At 40.1% G+C, this 23,353-nt stretch overlaps 1 protein-coding gene across 2 annotated transcripts in view; it reads right to left on the bottom strand.

Moving 5' to 3' along the window:
- The window catches only part of OCRL (OCRL inositol polyphosphate-5-phosphatase), a 47,643-nt gene extending 25,989 nt beyond the window's left edge, over positions 1-21,654 (bottom strand). For both annotated transcript variants that reach the window (XM_036017002.1, XM_036017003.1), the window contains exons 1-12: positions 21,437-21,654; positions 21,092-21,171; positions 16,308-16,387; positions 13,368-13,406; positions 7,233-7,343; positions 6,529-6,615; positions 5,713-5,833; positions 5,465-5,626; positions 3,898-3,999; positions 3,262-3,376; positions 2,007-2,123; positions 1,705-1,892 (exon numbers count right to left, since the gene is read on the bottom strand). In XM_036017002.1, coding sequence (XP_035872895.1) covers positions 1,705-1,892; positions 2,007-2,123; positions 3,262-3,376; positions 3,898-3,999; positions 5,465-5,626; positions 5,713-5,833; positions 6,529-6,615; positions 7,233-7,343; positions 13,368-13,406; positions 16,308-16,387; positions 21,092-21,171; positions 21,437-21,475 — 1,241 coding nt within the window. In that variant the 5' untranslated portion in view covers positions 21,476-21,654. The remainder of the gene's footprint in view (positions 1-1,704; positions 1,893-2,006; positions 2,124-3,261; positions 3,377-3,897; positions 4,000-5,464; positions 5,627-5,712; positions 5,834-6,528; positions 6,616-7,232; positions 7,344-13,367; positions 13,407-16,307; positions 16,388-21,091; positions 21,172-21,436) is intronic.
- Positions 21,655-23,353: the final 1,699 nt, after the last annotated feature.

The raw sequence follows: 23,353 nt of genomic DNA, 5'->3' as shown, positions 1-23,353 counted from the left end.
CTACTGATTCTAATACCCCAAAATTATGTTTTGTTTTCCTACAATTCCCACTACAATTCCCACCTCAAATCACTTATTCTAAACCACACTGCCTTTTCAGAATTTCAATTACCAGCATTAATTTATTTACAACAAATCATTTTCTACCACCCAACCCATTCCCCTCAATTGATTTCTGCTTCTATCCTTGTTAAGTCCCATTCTTCACTAACCTTTCTCTCATATTGATCCATTGGTGTCTTTAAATCTCCACCACCCCATTCTTAATGATTTACAGCTATTAAAAGAATAATGTAGATCTACATATACTGGCTTGAAGAGATCTATAATAAAAAGGATAATACAGCCCCATATAACAAGTATGTGTGTGTCTGTATGTGCATACAGAAAAGTCTAGAATATCACTATTCAAAAGAAATACAAAGCACATCACAAATGTAATTTTCTATTTTCTAGTAGCTACAATTAAAAAGTAAAAGGAACAAGTGAAAATAACTTAAACAATAAATTTCATTTAACTCAATATATCCAAGTTATTATCATTTCAACATGTAATCAATACTAAAAATTTTAGATGTTTCACGTTTTCCCAAGTCTCTGAAATCCACTGTAGTTGATGCTTACAGCACATCTCAGTTTGGCCTAGCTGCTTTTCACAGTGCCCCAGCTACCCATGGCTACTGGCTGCCATGCTGTATAGCACAGTCCTAGGATACACACCAAACTGTTAGCAGTGGATTCCTTTGCAGAGAGGGATTGGCTGGGAAGAGCAGAAGATAAGAAATCAGGGATTTTTACTTTTAATTTTATCACTTATTCCCAGCTGGTGTAGCTCAGTGGATTGATCCTGGGCTTGTGAACCAAAAGGTCGCTGGTTCAATTCCCAGTGGGGGCACATGCCTGGGTTGCAGGCCAGGTCCCTGCTAAGGGGGGGCCCCCCGAGAGGCAACCACACACTGATGTTTATCTCCCTTTCTTTCTGAGCCCTGGCTGGTGTAGCTCAGTGGATTGAGCTCAGGCTGCAAACCAAAGTGTCGCGGGTTCGATTCCCAGTCAGGGCACATGCCTGGGTTGCAGGCCATGGCTGCCAGCAACCCCACATTGATGTTTCTCTCTCTTTCTCTTTCTCCCTCCCTTCCCTCTCCAAAAATAAATAAATAAAATCTTTTAAAAATAATTTTATCTCTTATTACAATTCATAACAAACATTTCTATTTTATACTTTAAAAAAACACTGAAAAACGGACTCCAATTGACAGACCCCCTCCTGCTTTACTCTAGATATCCACTAGAACTAACCTTTCCTCTGATAACACATTTAATCTCTCTGCCTCAATGAATCTGCTACTCCTCCAACCCTCCCTTCTTCGTCACCCCATCCTTAAATGGCAATCCCTTACTCTTCATGGTTCTACAGCATAGGTGGCAAACACAAGGCCTGTGGGCTGAATCTGTCCCTCCACCTTGTTTTATCCGGCCCAGCACCTTGTTTCTACCCAGTGGCAGCACCAAGCTCTCACTTAACTGTTAAGGAGTAGTTACCTTTATACAGTCCAAAATTACATTCAGCCCTTTGAAGGCAACCACGAGGCTGATATGGCCCCCAGTGAAAATGAGTTTGACACCCCTGCTCTACAGTTTCTCACCCATTTATTCTTTTCTCAGCCCCACTATTCAAAGGCTAAAGGTGACTTAACCACTTACTCATGTTTCATAATGTTCAGCTGCGGGAGGGTCTGATTTGGGACCACAAAACTCATTCGTGCACAAATGTCCTTATAATCTTGATTCCTTCTCTCAAAGTCCTCCACATGTGCAGCCAGGTGGGAATTGACTATACAAAATGTAGTGTTGTGAAACACAAATCTCACAGCTACCCCACCTTTGTTTCCCTGTTGGCAAGAGCAATTACTCAGTTAGTACAAAGACACAGACAGCAATCAAACCTCACATGGACATAAATAATAATAATAATAATAATCAAGCTCATTCCCAAAGGAACTCACCATTTTTCCCATGATTCCAGTTCCAACTGTTTCTGTAGCAACATCCTGGATATACTGCCACTGATCCTTTCTGGCAAATATCAGGAGCATCATCCCAACTAGGCGAACTAGCTGAACCTATGAGATCCAGGGAGTTAGAAAAGGTTCATGTTAATACCCCTCTTTTTAGATACCACATATCTAACTTCCTACAACTAATTTTCCACCAAGAAGACATAGCAAATGCCTAAATCTGAATCCGAATCAGCTAATTTCCCAGTGAACCCCATAAAGCAGGAAATAAAATTTCTCTAAGGAAGCTCTAATCTGGCTCTGACCAGTAAGAGTTAAAAGTCTTCAGGGGACAGTAAGTGCACTCAGCTCTAGAGCCATTATTTTAATCACTTTTTTAGCCTATAGTAGGGAGCATTAAAAATTAAAATAGCTAAGAGAAAGCCTCTATCCCAGCTTGTTCCTTTTGCCCTCCTTCCCAGTTTCTGATTTCCAATCTCCTACGAAACGAACATTTATAAAACATCAGTCCTTTTTATTTTGACTGTCTTAAGACTATGAACTATAGCTAGAAATATGTCTGAAATATGTATCAGCCAGGAACCTATATGAGAGTAATAACATCATCAGGATTTTAATTATCTACATCAACTGTTGGAAGATACAGATAAAAAGTTCCTCAGGCAGATGACTCCTTTTAAAGGTCTCAGCGTGGTAGCCCTTCAATTAAAATGACTCTTCTGGTAGTCTCTACCTTATGCCCTCTGAAGACCAATAAACTGGTCCACCTGGCTAAAGTCAACTGTACTCTTGACTTACAACCAAGTTTGGAACTCATTTAAATTCCCCAGCATTTGTATTCTTGCTCTATTCTAAAACATACCCTATGCACCTACATGCTTCAAACTGCTTTTCTATAAAGTCTCCATTTCTGACCACGTCAGTGAATAATTTCAATCTTAAACTCTTACCACACAAATCAGTGGCCTGATATGTAATTATTTTGAGTTAATTATTGTTATAAGAACAAAGTTCCTTTTTTCTCCTAAAATCTCCCTGAGCAATGAAAATATAGGATGAGAAAGCTCAGGGAATTTTTTTTTCTGGGAGATAAGTATAAAAAGGAATAGGCTTCCCTATTCCAGTATTATGCAAGGGAAAGAATTCAATTAAACCACTCATTTGGAACAAGGTATAGATAACAATACATTCTAGGGAGTTCTATTTAGTCACATACTAAAAAAAATAATTAAATGTGACCTACTTTCTTATACTTGGCTTTGGAATGCAAAGCCCTTTCCACAGCCATGGACCACTCTTGTTCCTTCATGGAATCAAAGTAGAAAAAGGCTTCGGTGCTCAAGTCCAGCTCTTGGAATCTGAGAAGCAAGAGGTGAAATCTGTATATATCCCATAATTATCTCGGAGTATGTCCTGCCCCATTTTGAGACATTAGGTGAAGAAAGGAATGGGAGGGAGAGGTTTTGTAGAATTGTTCTGTTGGCCAGGTGATCAGTAAGGACAAGCAGCTTTCTTTTCAAAAGATTCCCCACAAGTGTATACACAGACTATGCAAGATGTAAACAAAAGAGCCTCCACGAGGGATAACAGCAGAGATTTGCTTATATATCCCAGGAACAGGCACTGTTAGAATCGACCCCACTTCTCACTTTCTGCGAAAATGGTTTTCTATGTGTTTCAAGGGGACTAGATGCTTTCTTATAGCATTTTAGGTTCTGTTCCTTTCTGATCTCACAAATTTGACCCTCAAGTTAACTCTCACTTATAGTCTACAGTAGGTTTTTACCAGATAGTCTTTTTTTTTTAAAAGGAAGGCAAAATGTCCCGTAAACTAACACCAAACATATAGCCAAAAAGAAATTCCAGACACATTCTTTACCCAATGCAGTAGATATCAGGAGGATGTGAATCACAGGTCAGCCAAGGTTCTAACCCACTATCTGGAGACTGGCCATTCACGTTCCAAGTTCCAACAAAAAATCTAATACATTATACAAAAAAAATAATGTGAAAACAAAGGTCAAAAATGAACCAACAGATATTCTCTGATCACTACTATACAAGGGTATATTCACAATAAGCCAACATAATTTCTCAAATGTTTTGTCACACACAAGAAAAACCATCTGCAGGTAGAACAGAAAGGCAGTGTGCTTATCCTAAGTTTTACATTAGGTGAACCTATAGAAAGGAACAAAGTCTTTATTTTAAAAGCACAAAGTTAATTTGCTCTACCATATTTCATTTAAATTAATTAAACTCCATTGAAACTCATACCTGAAGGGAAAGCTTGCTGAGGGAAAGAGTGTCTCCATGCTGTAAGCATATCTAATACGGATAAATGTTCTGTAAGGAGCTATAGCTGAATCTGAAAACTTACTCTCAGGATTACAAGGACATCTGTGTAGGAAATTCTGTTGAGGCAGATATAGATTTAAGGGGGGAAGCAGAAGGAAAAACTCCTGATTGTCTTAACTGTTTGCATACAATTATAAGCATCATGGGGAATATGAGGAACTGGAAATTTTAGCATAGGGATATAGTTATGATTGAATTAGAATAAATGAGGCATAATGGGATAGCAGATGGGACTGGAATTTTGGAATAGAAGGGTACATGCTGTTCACAAATCACAAAGAAGTGTTACTGCTTCATACACAGACACATGCCTGGCTACACCATACCACACACACTGGATCCAGAAAAGAAGGTATCAACAAGTAAAGGTGATGTGAAAAATATAATAGAGCTGCAAGAATCTAAGACAGACCTCCCCATCAAGAGGATTAGGTGACATTTTCTTTAGTGAATTACCAAAGTAAGTTAGGATCTAGTAGTTACGGTGTACTTTAATTTTCCAGTATTAGTGGGGGGAAAATCAACAGGCCAGATAGATAAATACACTTGCTTATGGACTGTGCTAGGGTATAGTTCTCTACTACAGCAATTTTCGACCCTTTTCATCTCATGGCACACAAACTAATTACTAAAATTCTGCTGGACACCAAAAAATTACTTTTTGCCAATATGACAAAGAACAAGTATAATTTTGCTTCAGTCACACTGGAAGGCTATTGTTGAACTGGCTGTTGTCATTCTTTATCTGACAATCTAAGGGAAAAGAGGCCAGTGCCCCTGACTAAACAGTCAGGTATTCATGTTTTAAAAATTCTTGTGGCACACAGGATGAAAATCGCTGCTCTAGTACATATGAGCTTGATTTGGTTCTCTAACCAAATGTTTCTTGGTTTCCCAGAAACATTAGTAGACATAGTATCATTAGTAGTTAGTAAATCCAAGGGAAATTGTAGCATTTACACTACTTTGGATAGAGACAGGGGCTTGAACCAGCTGACCATTTCTTTTTATTATGCTTTGATTCTCGTTTAAGCTAATTATCAAAAGGCCATTTTCTGTTATACTTCAGTAGTACAAGAGAGACTAACCTGAAAGTCTGAATGTTGACATAGTCCTTCTCTCGCTTTGCCAGGAGGTGTTTGATGAGACCCTCCCGCTGCCCAGACTGGGTATTCGGTACAAAGAGTTTCCGCATGGTGTTGGTCACTTTGGGCTGCTCCTTGTTAGAAGCCTCTTTGTCACGTGGAAGCCTAGCAAATAAATGAGAAATTCAAAAGCGAAACTGCCTAAAATAGAAAAATCTTTTCCATGGGAAATGTTTTGACATAGGACTTACATTCTGTTCCCTGAAGGGGGTGGGGGTGGGGGTTCCCGATGAATCCCCACAGGCTGATTTTGTGAATTTGTTTTCTTGTCCAAATTCATAGATGAAAAATTATCCTCAAATCCAAGAAGCCCTGAAGGACACAGAATCCAGCATCAAAGGGTGGGGGCAGGAGGCAGGGGTACCAATAACATCCAACTTATCCAGGACAAATAAGGCTTCACTTTGGACAGTGGTTTTTATTCGATCACTACTTGCTCAATGGCAAATACCAAACAGAAAGGTAGTGATAACTTACATTGGGGGAAGAAGCACATCTGTCCCTGAAGCAGTGACTTATTAACTACAACAACAGTCACTTACATTAATTTGAACCTTAAATAATGAGCACTAACATTTATCGAAGACTTCGCACAATGCCTGGTTAACAGTAAGGGGTTATATCATTATCTCACTTAATTGTCACAAAGACTCCATGAGGTCAGTGCCATTAAAAATCTTCCCATGTTACAGAAAAAGAAATGGAAGCTCAGAGTCATTGAGTAACTTGACCAAGGTCCTGTAACTAGTAAGTTGTAGAATTTGGGATTCAAACCAAGGCCCTCTGGCCTTGGAGCCTGCATTTCTTTCAACCATACTGCTAAGCTGGCTCCTGGAGAGCTAACATGCCACAGAAAGGATCAGGAGTGCACAGTGGTCATGGACTCCATAAAACCACTCCATAGGAGATGCCTAACACTGCCATTAATCCACATTATATTACCTGTCCAGATAAAATCTACTGACTCTGCAATAATCAATGCAACTGAGGGGTTGTCTTTTCAGTACCTGAAAAAACAGGCTTGTCCTTAGTGTCTAATTTCTGGTACCAGCTGGATGAGTCCTTTTGTTCTGGAACAAGAAGTTGTGATTGCACTGGAGAGATAAGGGTCACGGTTAGGAACTGGGGAGCCCTTCATTGAGTGAAATTTACCATAACCAAAGCCATTCACTCAGCACTGCTCAAAACCAGGGGCCAGCAGCATTCCTGAATATAAAGGAAGAGACTAGGAAAATGAAGGCAGCCCTGGCCAGGTAACTCAGTTGGCTAGACTGCCATCGCAATGCACCAAGGTTGCAGTTTCAATCCCTGGTCAGGACACATACAAGAAGCAACCAATGAATGCATAAATAAGTGGAACAACATACCGATGTTTCTCTCCCTCTCAAATCAATCAATAGTAAAAACATTTTAAAAAAGAAAATGAAAATGGGGGCAGCTCAGGGATCATCTGGGGCACAACTCAGAATACAGTCTGCAATAAGCTGTCATGTCATGGCACTGAAGATTCTGGAAACTGGCTCAGTATCCTTCAAGCTGAATAGACTTGTTCCCTAACCCATCCCTGGGTTCATTCCCGATTTTGGAAAAATCAGCTCTCTAGGCTCACGGGGTAAGGCACTTTGCTTGTTGCTGCTTGCTTCTCTATTGGCATGTCAGAATTTCAATCCCATTCAAATAATAGAAAGAAAACTGCTGCGTCCTGTGTTACCTTCCTGAGCAGTATGGACCTGTGACAGGAACTTCAAACAGTGCTCCTCGTCAAAGATTTCAAAGTGGCGCTCTCTAGTCCAGTCTCCCTGAATGCGAATTTTGCAGCCACCTAAACAGAATTGAAATCCATACACATATAGATATAGAATACACTGTTGTATTGGGATCATATTCTCAGCTTACCCGTTTAATAGGAGAATGCCCAGATCACAAATATGCCAGATCTCTAATGCACGAAGTGTGTCTATAAGATCAAGGGATTCAATGTAATGGCGGTGGGGTCATGTGGGGTTGGGGGCAAAGCAGAGAGGGAAATCTAAGGGGCTGGTGAACTGTGTCAATGAGCAGCTCAATATAGTGATATGATCAGACTACAATCATAGTTTCCTATGTTCTGATACATCTCTCAGATGTTAATGCAAGGACCTCCAAATTCTAGCAAAAGATTAATTTTCCAACCACTCTCCTCTGATCTCCTAGCTGGAAATTCCTACCATTTCAAATCCAGTTCATATAGTAAGAATATCTGAAGTGTGAAGAAAATAAATGTTCATTGCAGCATTATTTACAATAGCCAAGTGCTGGAAACAGCCTAACTGCCCATCAGTAAAAGGTTGGATTATAAAACTGGCACGTGACCTGGCTGGTGTGGCTCACTGGATTGAGTCCTGGCCTGCAAAGCGAAGGGTTGCTGGTTCAATTCCCACTCAGGGAATATGCCTGGGTTGCAGGCCAAGTCCCCAGTAGGGGGTGCGTGAGAGGCAACCACAAATTGACGTTTCTCTCCCTCTCTGGCCCTCTAAAAATAAATAAATAAATAAATAAAAATATTAAAAAACAAACTGTGGTACATTTATACAATGGAATACTACACAGCAGAAAGAGAAGGAACTCCTACCCTTCAAGACAGCATGGATGGAACTGGAGAGCATTATGCTAAGTGAAATAAGGCAGGCCGTGAAAGACAAATACCATATGATCTCACCTGTAAGTGGAACCTAATCAACAAAACAAATAAGCAAGCAAGATATCACAAGAGACATGGAAATAAAGAACTGACAGTGACCAGAGGGGTGAGGGTAGGGGCATAACAGGGGGAAAGAAGGGGAGGGGGAAAGTCAAGGAACACATATAAAGGACCCATGACAGGGACAATGTGGGGGATTGAATACCAGAGGAGATAGGCAGGGCAGGGGAGAATAATGGGGGAAAATGGGGACAAAAGACATAGCATGGTCGTTCCTAGGTGCAGATTGTACTTAGGCAATCAAATTTACAAGCTAATTAAAAAGAAAAGAATGACAAGGTTAGTTTGAATTATTCTGAAAAGAAGCATCTATGCCTCATTACTAGTGAAATATGTATATCTTGAATAAACTTACAAAGACAATATAACGACCTATGTCCAAGAGTGGTCTGGTTCAAGCACAACCAATTGGAAAATACTATAATTACAAGCAAAGTTATCTAGGACTTTAGTTTCTTATGTATACAACCTACTATCTCCCTTTTTGTGATGCCCTATAGTTATCGTCTATATCAATCATCTGGATATGATGATCTAGGAAATCTATGTACGTTTACATTTTTATTTTAACTGATTTATCACATGTGTTGCTTTCTTATGCCCCTGGAAAGTATAAGCTCCTTGAGAGCAAAGGGCAGCACACACATACAGGTTGTCCAGCACAACACTGTTGATGGTCTCCAAGGATTGTCTATGACTGAGGGGCTTCTCAGAATTCAGAGCTTGCAAAGCTAACGTCAGGAAAGTCCCAGGCAAACAGAGAATGGCTGGTCACTTTGCCGGCATGTGGCATGATGACAGCCTTTGCAGACAGAAGACATTTAATAATGACTATTTAACTGGACTCCTTCACACTTGTAACTAACAGAGATGATAAAATGAAATGAAAATCCTAGTTTCTTATGGTGGAAACCCACTGCTGAACCTTTGATTCTCTTTTTTTCCCTTTGCATTTCCTTAAGTTTCTATCTCCATAGATTAAGTGATCAGAAAAGAGAGAAAAAATAGAGAAATAAATGGAAAAGAAGGCACCCAAATGGATCAAAAATAAGAAAAGAAATGACAATGTCACTGTAAGGAGGAAAAAAAAAAGAGGGCATAAGACTAAAGGCGGCAATTAAGAGCAACCTTAAGATACAGGGAAAAACTCCTTCAGGGCATGCGTAGACCTTTCTTTCTCAGATAATTTATTTTAAAAGCAGTAAAAAAATAAATAAAAAAAGAGAAGTTTCAATCTGATAGAAACTTAGAACAAGAACACATAGTCTCTCTCCCACAATCCTTGAAAGATATATTTTAGCACAGATAAAAAATAAATTAGCCCATTTAATGGACATAAGATTCCAGAAATTGCTTACAAAATAACACTAGATGTTCTCTCACTATGAGCAAGTGGACAAATTACCCCACTACCCTACCTTTTACCTGGCTCCCTTCCAAAACCCTTTGGATTCTTTGTGATTGGCAAATACTCCTAGAACCTCAACTTTTTTCAACATTCCCTGCAACTCTCAGTGGTCCCCAACTATGGCTGCATTAGAAGTACCAGAGGCACTCTTAGAAAATAGTGATACTTGGGCCCCACCCCAGGCCAATAAAACAGAATCTCTGGGGGTGAAGCCCAAACACTGGTAGTTCTTAAATTACTCCCTGAGTGACTCTATGTGCATCGAGATTGAAAATCAGAGTCACCTGCAAACTGGCGCCCCCCCCCCCCCCCCCCCCCCGAGAGCAGCACACCCGCTATAGCCCTCTGAAATGGAGACTCCCACACCCTTTGTGAATGCCATCTCTAGGCCATTCCTTCTCTTGCCTCAGGAAAAATCCCGTCCATCCTCTCTGAGGCTTACCCACTGGGCTATACCAGCTTCCTTCCTTCCTTACGCCATGAGATCATTTACTATCTTCCTGGAAACTTCTGAATCCAGCGTTCAATACCGGACTCATAAGACTTCCTCTCCACTCCAACTTCTGCGCTGATCTTGTGTCCCTTCAAAATTATCTCAGAAAACACAGGCAATCCCTTCAACTTCCTTATCCAATGGCCTTGCTGCTCTATCTCAGCCAACCACTCCCCCAGTCCCTACTGGGACTTCCTTAGTTACAGCCTGGACCTTTTCATCCTAGAAAAAACACCGCCTCATAAATCTCTAATTCAGATATGCTGCTCTGACCTTTTATGCCATCTAGCTTACTTGCTCATATAGGAATCTCCAGCTTATTGATCCCTCCACTTTCTCAGCACCCACTCACACACTCCCTTCTGCTTTCACTTCCCTTTTTACCAAACAGATGCCATCATTATGCTGTTCCAAAAGCCCAGAACTGCCTCACCATTCTGTTCTTCCACAGCACCTACCTGGCTAACCGCCAAACCCCAGAAATCCAACTACCCTTCCTCTCTTATATCTAAGCAACCAGGAGTAGCACACGCATGCACACACACATACACACCATTATAAATTGATTGCTAACCTCAACTGGGCGCTCTATGATAAGGAGCAAATCTAAGTTTCCATACTCAACTAGTGTCCTACTACTATCTAGAACAACTACTTTACATCTGTTCATTTATCCTCAACTTAGCATCCTCCTCTTTGCAAGCTCTCCCATTCCAAGCTGATTAGTTCACCTCCTACTTTGGAGAAAACAGAGGTGATCACATAGAAACCTACCTGTATTTGCACGCATCTTCTCCATTCCCTTCTGATACAAGGAAGAAAAGTACTGCTAGGAAAGGCAACCTTTCCTTTGAATTACAACCCCTCTGATTCTCACAGGAATCTCACACTCACAATCACCCCTAGATACCTGTACTCAATAGTTTTAACCTGTCCCTTTCATAGGCTACTTCCCATCAGCGTTAAATTAAATCATGTTTTCAATCCTCCATATTTAAAAAAAAAACAAAAATACTTCCCTGGACCCCACATTTCCCTCTGACTCTAGGCTGTATCTGTATTCCCCTCCACAGTCAAGCTCCTTCAAAAAAACCAAAGTTGCCACTTCTCATCTCCCATTTCTCTGTTTAATTTACTCCAATATGACTGGCTCCCACCATCCCTCCGAAATCGCTTTGTTAAGGTCACCAATAAACTCCACATTGCTCAGTCCTGATGAGCACTCTTCTGTCATCTTATCTGACCTACTAACAGAAATCAACAGTTGACCACTCCTTGAAATAACCTCTTCCAAAAGCTCTATGACACCACATTTATCCAGTTTCTCTCTCTCTCTCTGGTCACTAATTTTCAGTGCCCTTTGAGGTATCTCCATGTCTACTTAACTTTTAAAAAGTAGAGTTCCTTTGAGTGCAATCCTAAACCTTTTTTTTTTCACTCTGTAACAGCAGTGTCATTGGACTTACTGTGATGATGAGCATGTTCTATAACTGCACTCTCCAACATGGTAACCAATGACCACATGTGGCTAATGAGCACTTGAAATGTGACTAGTACAACTGAGAACTGCATTTCTAATTTTTTCTAATTAATTTAAATAGGCACATGTAACTAGTCACACTTGTATCCGATAGCACAGCTTTATATGCAATCACATCGTCTCTCTTGGCTTCAAATACCATCTATGTGCTAGTGACCCAGACCTTTCTTCTGCACTGTGGATGCATATGTATTTATACTAACAAACCCAGGGTCCCCCTCCTGCAACATCCTGTGTGTTCTGAAGTTTATGTATAAAGCCCAAGGATCAAGATAAAATTTGGTTTCAGTGCAAATACTACTAAATGGGCAGAAATAAAAAAGGATTTTATTCAAATGCTTACTTAACTATTTCCACTCTATGATCCAGTAACTTGAATTCTGGACAGAGCAACACGTGGTTAATTTCTATGTAGGAGAGGCCAACAAAACGAACGCCACAGGCTAGGTGTTTATAAAAGATAAGGCACAGTTCAGTTTAACTTTTCAGCTTTGGATGATATACCTCTTCCTGTACCAAGAACAGGATATTTCAGTATCTTCTTTCAGCAGCAATGTCAGTTACTGCTGAACTACCTTTGCTCAAATTTTGCTTTCTAAGTGTTCTTTTTGCCTTCTTTCTAAGCATGAGAAGACATAGATATTTAGTTATTTGCTCTCTTGGATACCTTCAGTAGAAGTAATGGAAGCCAGAAACTGAACTTACTTAGCCTTTCAGGACTAGCCCTTAAGACTTCCAAACTCCATGACCAAAGGATAATAAAACCCAAGGCAGAATAAAGCTCACCTAAACTGTTCTGTGCAAATTAATGGTACCAAGGACAGGGACTGTGTTTAAACAAACATGTATAATCCATAGCCCCAAGATAAGATCCAAGGCCCACTCATCCAAGGACTCAACCAAGATAAGGCAAGCAGTTTGATTCAGATTCATGTGGTCATGTACTCTTTCCCATGGCAACCGTACAGTTTCCATTTTCCCCTCCCCATAACAGACTACAATTAGATAAGCAAAGAACAGCTTGCACAGAAAGTCAATGATGATTTGCTTCAAACGGATACAAATGAAAGAATGAAAACAGTGAGAAAATGATGTTCTCTCTAATAAAGAGATCCTTTGAGGGGATGGAGCTTAAATAAAAGCCCCAAATTATTTTAAGGAAAAAAAAAGGTATGCCTGGTATAAGAGGGACTCTTCTAAAGTAATACAAAAAAATAAAGGAAAACATTATGATTTAACATGCAAAAATAACAAATGGGTAAGAAAAATCTTAAAACATAACAACCATATAAAAAAACAACAAAAAAACACTCATAATCCTTATATACTTTAAACATTTTCTGGCCCTTCCTACAATTATCAATTTCATACCAAAGATTTAACTGACAGCAACAATACCAATAGCTCAAAGACATTTCCAGCATTAGAAAAGTAGATCATAATTTCAAATTTTTAAAAGATTCTTGCCAGCTACCTGCTTTTTCTTAAGCTTAGCCTAAATGTTTTTGTGAAACAATGCTAATTTGCATGGCTGCCTAAAGAAAATGGAGAATATAGGATAAGGTGGCAAGATAAAAAATGCACCAAAGAGGTGTCTTAAATATAGTGGGTATTCAAGTAAATGTTTGTTGAATGAAAATAAACTCCATTCAGAAAGATACTCACTGTTTGAAGCTATATCAATCAAAAGATTTTCTTCTGCTTCTGAGGGAAAAGAAGAAAACACAGGCTCAGGGGAGAGAAAACCAGTCATTACAACTGAAAGAAGCCCAGTATATGCCTAACTAAATAACTGCTTCTCTCAATCACCACTCCTAGGTCTTAGAACACATTTTTTAAAAAATCCTTTGCTTTTTTTGTTTAACATTTAAAAATTATTTTAATAACACTAAGTATTAAAGATCATGAGCAATTCAACTAAAAGAAAAATGCACTGAACAAGTAACTGAATGGAGTGCCTCAAAGCAAATCAAGGAATTACAATAGCAGGGAGCATAACATGTTAATTCAAGTGAAGACATGTTTCAATCCCACCAACTATAACACACAAATTTCCTATAATCTGTGTCTTGAGATAATTCTTATAAGAAGCCAAGGAAGTGACCCAAACAGCCCAGAGGTGAATTACTTTCTTAACTCAGATCTAGTCTCTGAAAGTTTAACCCTGCCCCACATAGGAAGAAAGTATGCACAAAGTTCTTTACCTTCAGGCTATAACTAATACCTATAGGTCTTGCAAGGCCTCCCACACCCAACAGGTATAATAAACTGGGGCAAAGCACAGTCTCCAACTTCAGAATCCTCTTTCCCTGCCCTGTGGTTCTCCTGGACTTCCTTCCTTACCTTTAGTGTTTAGACCCAATCCATCTCTTCCTCTCTGACTTCCTTGAATTTGGCCAACAGCACTTGCCAGACCTTCCTGGCTAGTTGCACTCTGGGTACTGACTCCTTTAGATTAGTCTGGATCTACTATGGCCATATGGAGTAGTCTCAGCCTTTTCTAAGTGACTCACTAGATGTGTATTTGCGTATTTGGCCCCATCATTCAGGTACAACAGAAGCAACTGGTAAGGGCCTAAATTGTCTAATATTTAAAAAGTCTCAATCCCCTCACTAGCATGATGAAGCAAGGGACAACGGGGCACCAGAACACAGCTATTATATGTTTCCCATTGTTCTTCAGTAACTTTAATTCTTTAAAACCTGAGTATTTATAGACTTTTCAAAATGGAGGCACAGGTCAGGAAACAAAATATATGAAAACCTGAGGTAGCTGTTCCTTTTGTTATGGGGAACTACTGTTTGTGAGTACACACATTTTCCGAGATTCCAATCTCACAGTCTTCTGTGCATTTCTTATTAAAAACAATACTAAGAGAACGGGGTAAAATAATATCCAGAAGGTTCTGGCCGGTGTAACTCAGCGGATTGAGCATGGGCCAAAAGGTTGCCAGTTTGATTCCCAGTCAGGGCACATGCCTGGGTTGCAGGCCAGGTCCTCAGTGGGGGGGCATGCAAGAGGCAATCACACATGGATGTTTCTCTCCCTCTCTTTCTCCTTCCCTTCCCCTCTCTCTAAAAATAAATAAATAAAATCTTAAAAAAGAGAGAGCCTCTAGAAGTAGTATCAAAAGGTATAGAGTTAATAGCATATCAATGTAAAGTCGTGTTCTTTGGCTTTTCCCCTCTGTAAAGGGCTGGGTATGTAACAAAGGATGCTACACCCTGAAAAGTGAAGTGACTACAGCAACTTGCAAGGTACACAGGTGCCTTGTTCACTGTCTCTCTCACACAGGGCAAACTGAATGGCTAGGACTTCATTCTTCTATTCTATACAATGTGGATGCCATTCATTGCAGGTATTTTCAATTCTTACTACATGCTCTCTTAAAAAGTCATACCCACTTAGTGTTTCTACTTACAAGAATAAATCCTAAGGGAATAATATGTAGTATGGTTTATGTACAGAATTGATCACATTACTATTCATACTAGCAGAAAAAAACCCAAATGTCAAACACAGAGAAATAATTACATTATGGGCCATCCATAAAACAGAATACTATACAGCTATTAATGGCATGGAAAAGCACTCATCATATGATGGCTTGAAAAACAGACAAAAAACCATATGCAGTTTGAGTCCCACCCACTCTAAAAAGTTCTATGTGTAGGAAAAGGGAAAATGTTACGTGTTTATCTCTAAAGGATGGGAGTTTACTTTGCTTCATACTTTTCTGTTCTTTCCAAAGTTTTTATAGTACATACACAACTTTAGTGATAAAAAAAATGCAATGCAGTGTAAGAAAGAATCCTTGCAAGGTAGAATTCAAATTTCCCAAGGAGCTACAGCTGATACAGAATGCTTCTTTCTGATGAAGCCAACGCACCCACTGGAAACATAATGCATTTGTTCTCTAGTAATCGATTTCCTTTTGAGAGCAATGTGAGATGACAGAAGCAACACCTCCTACACAGTCCTCCCAACTTTTTGATTCTCATTGTAGCAGATGAAACAACAGATGTTCTGTTCTCCCTCTCTAAATTTGAGGGCAAAAGGCCAAATACATCCTCCCCTGAGTCGTTTTTCTTATGATTTACCACTGCCAAGGTTTGAGAATCAGCACAACTGAGTATATGGTATTATGATATTTCAAGGCATATTGCCAAATGTTTTAATTTCAGACAGTGAGGGGATAAAGTGCTGAATGTGTGTGAATCCAATCAGTATCAAAGTATCATTGATACTTTACAATGAGCAGTGTGTAAGTTAAACCCAAGAATGTCATTTAAATCCACATATAAGTCAGACAGCATAAAATATTACCTACATAGGTAACAGACTACATACATTTCTAACCCCCAGTCAGGGAATCAGTTGAGAATATATATATATATATATATATATATATATATATATATATTTGCAATATAAACCTTTAGCTCTCTTAGACAATGCATTTATGATCTTCTCAATGGTAGATTTATGCAAAGTGTGACATGTTTCATTTTACAGTGACAAATTTAAATATGTACGGTGTTATACAAGGCAATAATGACCATAGAAAAACATTATAAAACTAGCTAGGCAATTAAAGCTAGTACCTTGAACACATTTAAAGTGGCTATTTATAGGAATGATATCTTGAACAAGCTGTTCCTTCGCGTGCAACTGGATTATTAACCTAGGAAACAGAAGAATGCATCAACGAATAGCTACTGAAAAATCCGAACATTTAACAACAAAATACACTGCTGTGTTGTTACAAAAATCTAGTCTGTATTGATCAGGCTTCCTGTAGTTTGTACCCTGGATCTGAGCATCATGACAGCTAGATATTGCTCTAGGTCTAGAAAGATAGTAGTGGTGATCAACGTCTAAATACCCACACTGGTGCCCTACAGAACATAGAATAGTCTCTATCCTAAGAAGAACTTACAATCTTAGGAGCATGAATTACAGCACATTCACCTTCAGAGTATGCATACCAGAGTGAAGAATTAATAGCTGGGTGTGAACTCCATGAGGGCAGGGACTATGGCTATATTTTTACCACAGTATTTCTAGCACCTAGCACAGTGCCTAGCACCTAGCAATCACTTGAGTTCGTAGAACAAATCAATGAGAAATGTCCTAAATTAGCTTTCCAATATCTCCATGGCCCTGACCCAAAAAATGGTTCTAGCTCTTCAAACAATTCAGGTTCATGGAGGACTAAGAGGAGGTGCCCAGACAGGTGGATTGGTCCAAATAACCCCAGTGACCAACAAGGTAGAAGATATCATCAGACTGCCTCTACATCCCTTGTTTTTACTCTGCTTTTCCAACTTCATGCTGATAGTTCTAGGTAAATATGACTGAAAAACTTGGCCTCCAGCATAAAATGTGAGACATCTAAACTCCTATGTATTCCTGAAATATTAATTTTCATTTACTATTTATCTGTTGTAGCTCAGAATCAAGGTATAACCTAATGGTAAATGGCCATTCTGAATACACCCTGCCTCCCCCAAATCTAGCCCTCCTCAGGGGGTTCTTTTTGCCAGGAACATTCTTCTTACTGAGACCCAACTCAAATATCACCTCTTGTGTGACGCTCCCCCAATACCCTCAAGCAGAGCCAGAGGCCTCATCCCTTCCTTTGCTTGCCCCTGAAATAGAGCACTTACACACTCCATTATAGTTCTATTTATCTCCCAAATTAATGTGAGGTCCTTGAAAGCAAGGACCCTAGCATACTCACTTTTGCCTTCTGCCTAATACATAAATATTGGTTGCATAAAACAACTAGATTAAGCTATAAACAGAGATGAATTTCTAAATGAAACTGTTCAACTTCTGACATTAAAAATGGCATTGTCCCTGGCTGGCGTAGCTCAGTGGATTGAGCGTGGGCTGGGAACCAAAGTGTCCCAGGTTCGATTCCCAGCCAGGGTACATTCCTGGGTTGCAGGCCATAACCCCCAGCAAACGTACATTGATGTCTCTGTCTCTGTCTCTGTCTCTCTCCCCCCCTCCCTCCCTTCCCTCTCTAAAAAAATAAATAAATAAAATCTTTAAAAAAAGGCATTGTTTTGAAGGGGTTGATTTCTGTTGTGTTATCTTTTAGGGAACTTGTTTCAGTTTTATGAAGTTTTTCAAATGTGTTAACTTTTAAGGAGATAACCTAGGGAAAGAAATGGCTTAGACAGAACTAAGGGAAATAACCTAAGAAAAATAATGCTGTCTTTCTGCTCTGATCCTAATTTGCAGGGGTTTGTGTTTTATGGTGACTAGGGGAATATGGCATTCTTTCAATCTACAAAGTTCATGAGTTGAGCAAAGAGTCTTATAAGCCCAGATGGAGACCAGAAACTAGATAAAGGCTGAGAAATACCATATGATCTCACCTTTAACAGGAACATAATCAACAAAACAAACAAACAAGGAAAATAAAACCAAACACACTGAAATAGAGAACAGGCTGACAGCGACCAGAGGGGAGGGAATTTCAGGGGGAAAGGGGAAGGATTTGTAGGAACCGGTATAAAGGACACGTGGACAAAAACAAGGAGTGGGTGGAAACAGGAGGGAGGGGGGAGGGCTGGGGCGGTGGGATGGGAATAAAAGGCAGAAAACTGTACTTGAACAATTAAAATAAAATAAAAATTAAAAAACAAAGAAAAAGTTTAGCAAATGTCCCAATATATTGTTACTCTAATGTAAGGAAAACATTATTATTGGTACTGTTGTAATCTTTACCCATTTTAAATAAAAACAACCTAGTTCTAAATTTAAAGAAGTTTCAATCTGAAATACAGAACATTAACATGAAATAGGAGCAAACTAGAAAAACTAAATAAACAAATTTTATGAATAAAAAAAGGCTGACAAATAAGGGTCAAGGAAGAACTTATTTTCAGGAAAATGAACACATACCAATGTAATCTCAATGTAACTAGACTAGAAATGGTCTTAAACATTAGCAGTAAGGCTTCAACTGGAATGTGATGTTAAAAACCATCACACAACAGGCAACATGGATGGACTTGAAGGCATTATGCTAAGTAAAATTAATCAGACAGAGCAAGACAAATATTGTATGATCTCAACAAAAACAAACAAAAACTCATAGAGAGCACATTGGTGGTCTAGAGGCAGAGGAGCAGGAAACAATGGAAACAAGAATTTGGTAGCTGTCAAACAGAACAGAGTGACAAATTGTAAATGTGGATTTTTCAGCATTATCCCTAGGAAATACTTTGATTTGTTCAAGGAAAGTTAAACATGAAATAGCAGGTTGCATCATAACCTATATTCCTTGAAAAAAAATAAATATTAGTGTTTGTTTCCAAAAAAACGTATTTTTTAACTGCAATGTTAGTCTCTCGTGTACATTTCTCCATGGTTGACAGCAATAACTACAGAACTAGAGATCAAAATAGGCCAAAAGTAAAAAAGTTCTGGACACCCAATTCACAGAAGGAACCCAAAAGGTAAGAATCTGAGGGTTATAGATGGTATAATATCAGGTGTCTCTAATAAATTATTTCTAAAGAAACTTCTCAGACCATGTATTTCTGAGATATGTTACATGGGTTTAAATCTCGGCTGTTCTGCATCCCAAGTGTGAGCAAGTGACTTAACCTCTGTGCCCAATTTCTCCATCTGTAAAAGAAGGATGATGATGAAAATATTATTATTTCACAGTACTGCTCATATGAGGGTTAAATGAACTAATTCATGAAAATGCTTAGAAGAGTAGCTGGCACAGATCAAGCCATTAAGTGTTAGTTGTTGCTATACCCCCATAACTTACACAGATATGGACTGCAAGAGTTTGATTTTATGTGGGAAAGATACAAGTAGTCAAGAGAGCTACCACTGCCAAGTTTAAAAGTTCCTCTAGTACAAGAGCTCAGATAGAGTGAAACATTTATCTCAAGGCCAGCTGTTCACTCCCTTATTAGCTGAACAGAGTTCCAAAACTACGGAACCAAGGAACCAAGGGAGTAGATGGGGGCTGTGATGATCTCAACAATGTAACTATTTTATTTAATCCACATAATTTTGTTTTTCACAGGGGGGAAACCAAGACACAAACAATTTACTGATTTTCCCAAGGGCCACATCTCTCCACCCTTTTCTAGCCTTTGGAAGTGGGAGTGGTAATCCATGTTCCAATTCACTTTCCAATTCACTTTCATTCACTTAATGAAAGTTAAATTGACTTTCATTAAATTGGTCTTCAGAGTTTGAGGAAATCTGGGAAAAATAATAGGAATTTCTTACATCAATCTGACTGACCAAGTAGCACCTAGGGAAGAGCTACTTGATAGAACCAGCTGATGTCCAGTTAGGCTGGCAGCAAGAGTGTCAGAAAAGGGCAAGATAGGTTAGTGGGAATTTCTTCTGTAAAATTAGACATCATAGATACAGGTTGAGTCTGGACCATCTAAAAGCAAGGACTGAGAAAAACTGTTTTTAGGTAGAACGTAATGTTAGGTGATGGCAGGATTTAAGTGATCGCCAATTTTTAAACTCTAATGTCAAGAAACCTGTGAACAATCAGGGGAGGTAGCCTGATCACACAGGGGTAGATAGGGGCCTATTAAATGTAACTGTCACCATAGATACCTTTAAAATGAGGCATTAGTGGCAAGGGAGTGAAATCAGCAGCTACACTGATAACTTATCAAAAGAATCTTTTGATCCATCGGTCACCAGTATTTACTGAGCTCCTATGTGTTAGGCAGAGTGAAAGGTAACACAAAGATAAAATGCCAAATGTCATATATATTTCTGCACATTTCATGACTTTTTCTAACAGTCAAGTCAATAAATGAGGCAGTTACTGGGATACACTAAACCATTACTGAATTAATGAATATGCTTTCTAGCAAGTGGACTAAAGGGGTGGGGAGACTAGAGCAACAAGTTGAATGGGGTTAAGAAAAGGCATTTCTGTTAAGGTTAACAATGAAGTGATTCTATAGCACTTTTACTTTTTCTAAACCACTTTCACATTTATTATTTTCTCAGTTGCAACCGCAAAGGCTACAAGGTAAGCAGTTAATGTTTTTATTTAACTGATGAGGACACTAAGGCCCAGAGAGCTTTACTGACTTGCCCAAGGTTACACAACACGTCAGTTGCAGGGGCAGGAACTAAGAACCCAGGCTTCCTGCTTCCCCACCCATTGGGTCCTTCCACTGGGCCACACTGTCAGGAGCAATCCAGCGGCTTGTAAGTTGAGGACAAAGCCCGTGGTTAGAGTACTCGCACTTCACACCTGGCCTGAACCTGTTGTCCAAGCGGCATCAGTGTGATGAGGGTGGGTGGCTCTTCATGGTTTGGGACTGGGAGGTAATGGCAGGCTCCCCTCTGCGAGAATCAGGCAGTTACTTACTCATATTGCCCGTTCCTCTGGGCTAGGGTCAGGACGCACGGCTCCTGGAGTGGACCTCTCATCTCTATACCCTCGACAGTATGTGCACATTAGTCAAGGGTCTGCACTAGAAGTGCTGCCAGAGAAGGGTGGCGAGGTGCGGAGTTGGGGGAGGCTGCCGCCCCTTTGCCTGCCCTCCCCTGTGCCGGAGGCATTGCCTCCAGCGCCGACCCCCTCCCTGGCTAGGTTCGGCCTCCGGGCTTAACCGTTCCGCTCCCCACCTCAGCAGGGTTCCGCAGTCCCCTCACCCCGACCTCCCACCCCAGCCCTCCGCGGCCTCCCCTCCCCCTTCTCTCTGGCGGATACTGCGAGGGGCTGGGCTCCGGCTGGGAGCAGCGGCTCCATCCAGGCGGCCTCCGGTCTCAGTGGGGCTGCAAACTGCCGAGGGATCCAACGACACTGCCTCCCGTGTCTTCCTACCCACGCGCCTCGCCTGCGCGTCGTTTTAAGAAAATCTCCGCCGCGCGCCGGGAGCCGAAAGCCTGACCCGAGAGAGAGCGGCACCTCGCGCCCCCACCGATTTTCCAGGCCGCCGCAGCGTCCGCCCCCTGCGGCCAATATGAGGAACTGCAGCAAGAGACCCGACGGACCGGGGGCGTCTCCACGGACCGGGGGCGTCTCCACCACGTCCAGCAACGAATACGTTTTAAATGCTGCCCATGAGTGACATCAGAATTGTTCTTGGGACTTTGAAGATTGCTATGGAAACAAAGCATAGTCATACCTATGAGGGAACTCAAAGGTGTTGAGTCAACAGAACCACCATCATCCATTCAAAATATCGTTATTACGGTTATAACACACCGTGTTGGTTATCCTGTCTCTCCAATGTCCCTTCCTCCCCCTCCTCTTATTCCTTCCACCCTCAAAATCCGAAAAATGCCCAAAGCTCAGATCTTCGTGACCCCTATAGGTCACCTCTATACAGGCAATGACCAATTATATGTCTCTGACCTTGACCCCCTGCCTAATATACCCCATTGTTATCACAACACTGAATAACAAAACTGACTCATCATAGTTTGTCACAGTCATGTAGGCTTGAAACTTTAAAGCCATATGCTTTCTTCTCTCCTCATTTCTCTGTATCTAATCAACCAATAAACCTTGTTAATATTTTCTTTGGAATTACCTTTAGATTCCGTGTTTTCTCTCTATTCACACCACCATCACTTTATCGTAAGCCTTTGTAATAGATGTCTCCATTGACCATTTTACTCTGTTGACAGTTGTAAGGATACTATTCCCAGAGGAATGCTTCAATTATTACTAATTTGCTCAAGAATCTACAATGGACTATATATCAAGACTGATTTTAGCCCTGGCTGGTGTGGCTCAGTGGATTGAGCACTGGCCTACAAACAGAAAGGTTGCTGGTTGGATTCCCAGTCAGGGCACATGCCTGGGTTGCAGGCCAGGTCTCCAGTACTGGGAAGGTGAGAGGCAACCACACATTGATGTTTCTATCCCTCTCTCCTTTCCTTCCCCTCTCTAAAAATAAATAAATGAAATATTTTTTTAAAAAGACTGATTTTAAACCTATAGTAATGTAGACAGTGTGATATAGAAGTAGGTAGACCAATGGAACAGAATACAGAGCCTCAATACAGATCATACATATATGGACAGTTGATATGCAGCATGTACATTTGAAATCAGTGGGGAAAATGGATTATTTACTAAATTGTGAAGGGACTGTTGATCATCCTCATGGAAAATTATAAAATTAGATCCCTACCTCACACAATAGAGGGGGAATTCAATTCCAGGTAGATTAAAGATCTAAATGTGAAAAAGCAGATCTTTAAAACTTTCAGAAGAAAATAGGAGAACAGCTATATGACCTTGGAATAGGGAATGAGAATGATTAGTTAAGATACTAAAAAGCACAGCCCTGGCTGGCATGGCTCAGTTGGTTGAACTTTGGCCCGTGAACAGAAAGGTCACAGATTAATTCCTGGTCAGGGCACATGCCTCTGGTTGTGGGTTCTGTCCCCCATCAGGATACATGCAAGAGGCAACCAATTGATGTTTCTCCATCACATTGATGTTTCTTTCCCTCTCTATCTCCCTTCTCCTCTCTCTCAAAAAAATAAATATTTTAAAAGATGTTTAAAAAGCACAAACAATAAGGAAATTGATTGACATATTTAACTATATTACACTCCAAAATGGATGCACTCTAGGATAACATAAATAAGTTAAAAGACATGCCGCATACTG

The sequence above is a fragment of the Phyllostomus discolor genome, chromosome X (assembly GCF_004126475.2).
Source record: "Phyllostomus discolor isolate MPI-MPIP mPhyDis1 chromosome X, mPhyDis1.pri.v3, whole genome shotgun sequence".
NCBI classification, from domain to species: Eukaryota; Metazoa; Chordata; class Mammalia; order Chiroptera; family Phyllostomidae; genus Phyllostomus; species Phyllostomus discolor.
This window is presented reverse-complemented; position numbering and strand designations above follow the sequence as displayed.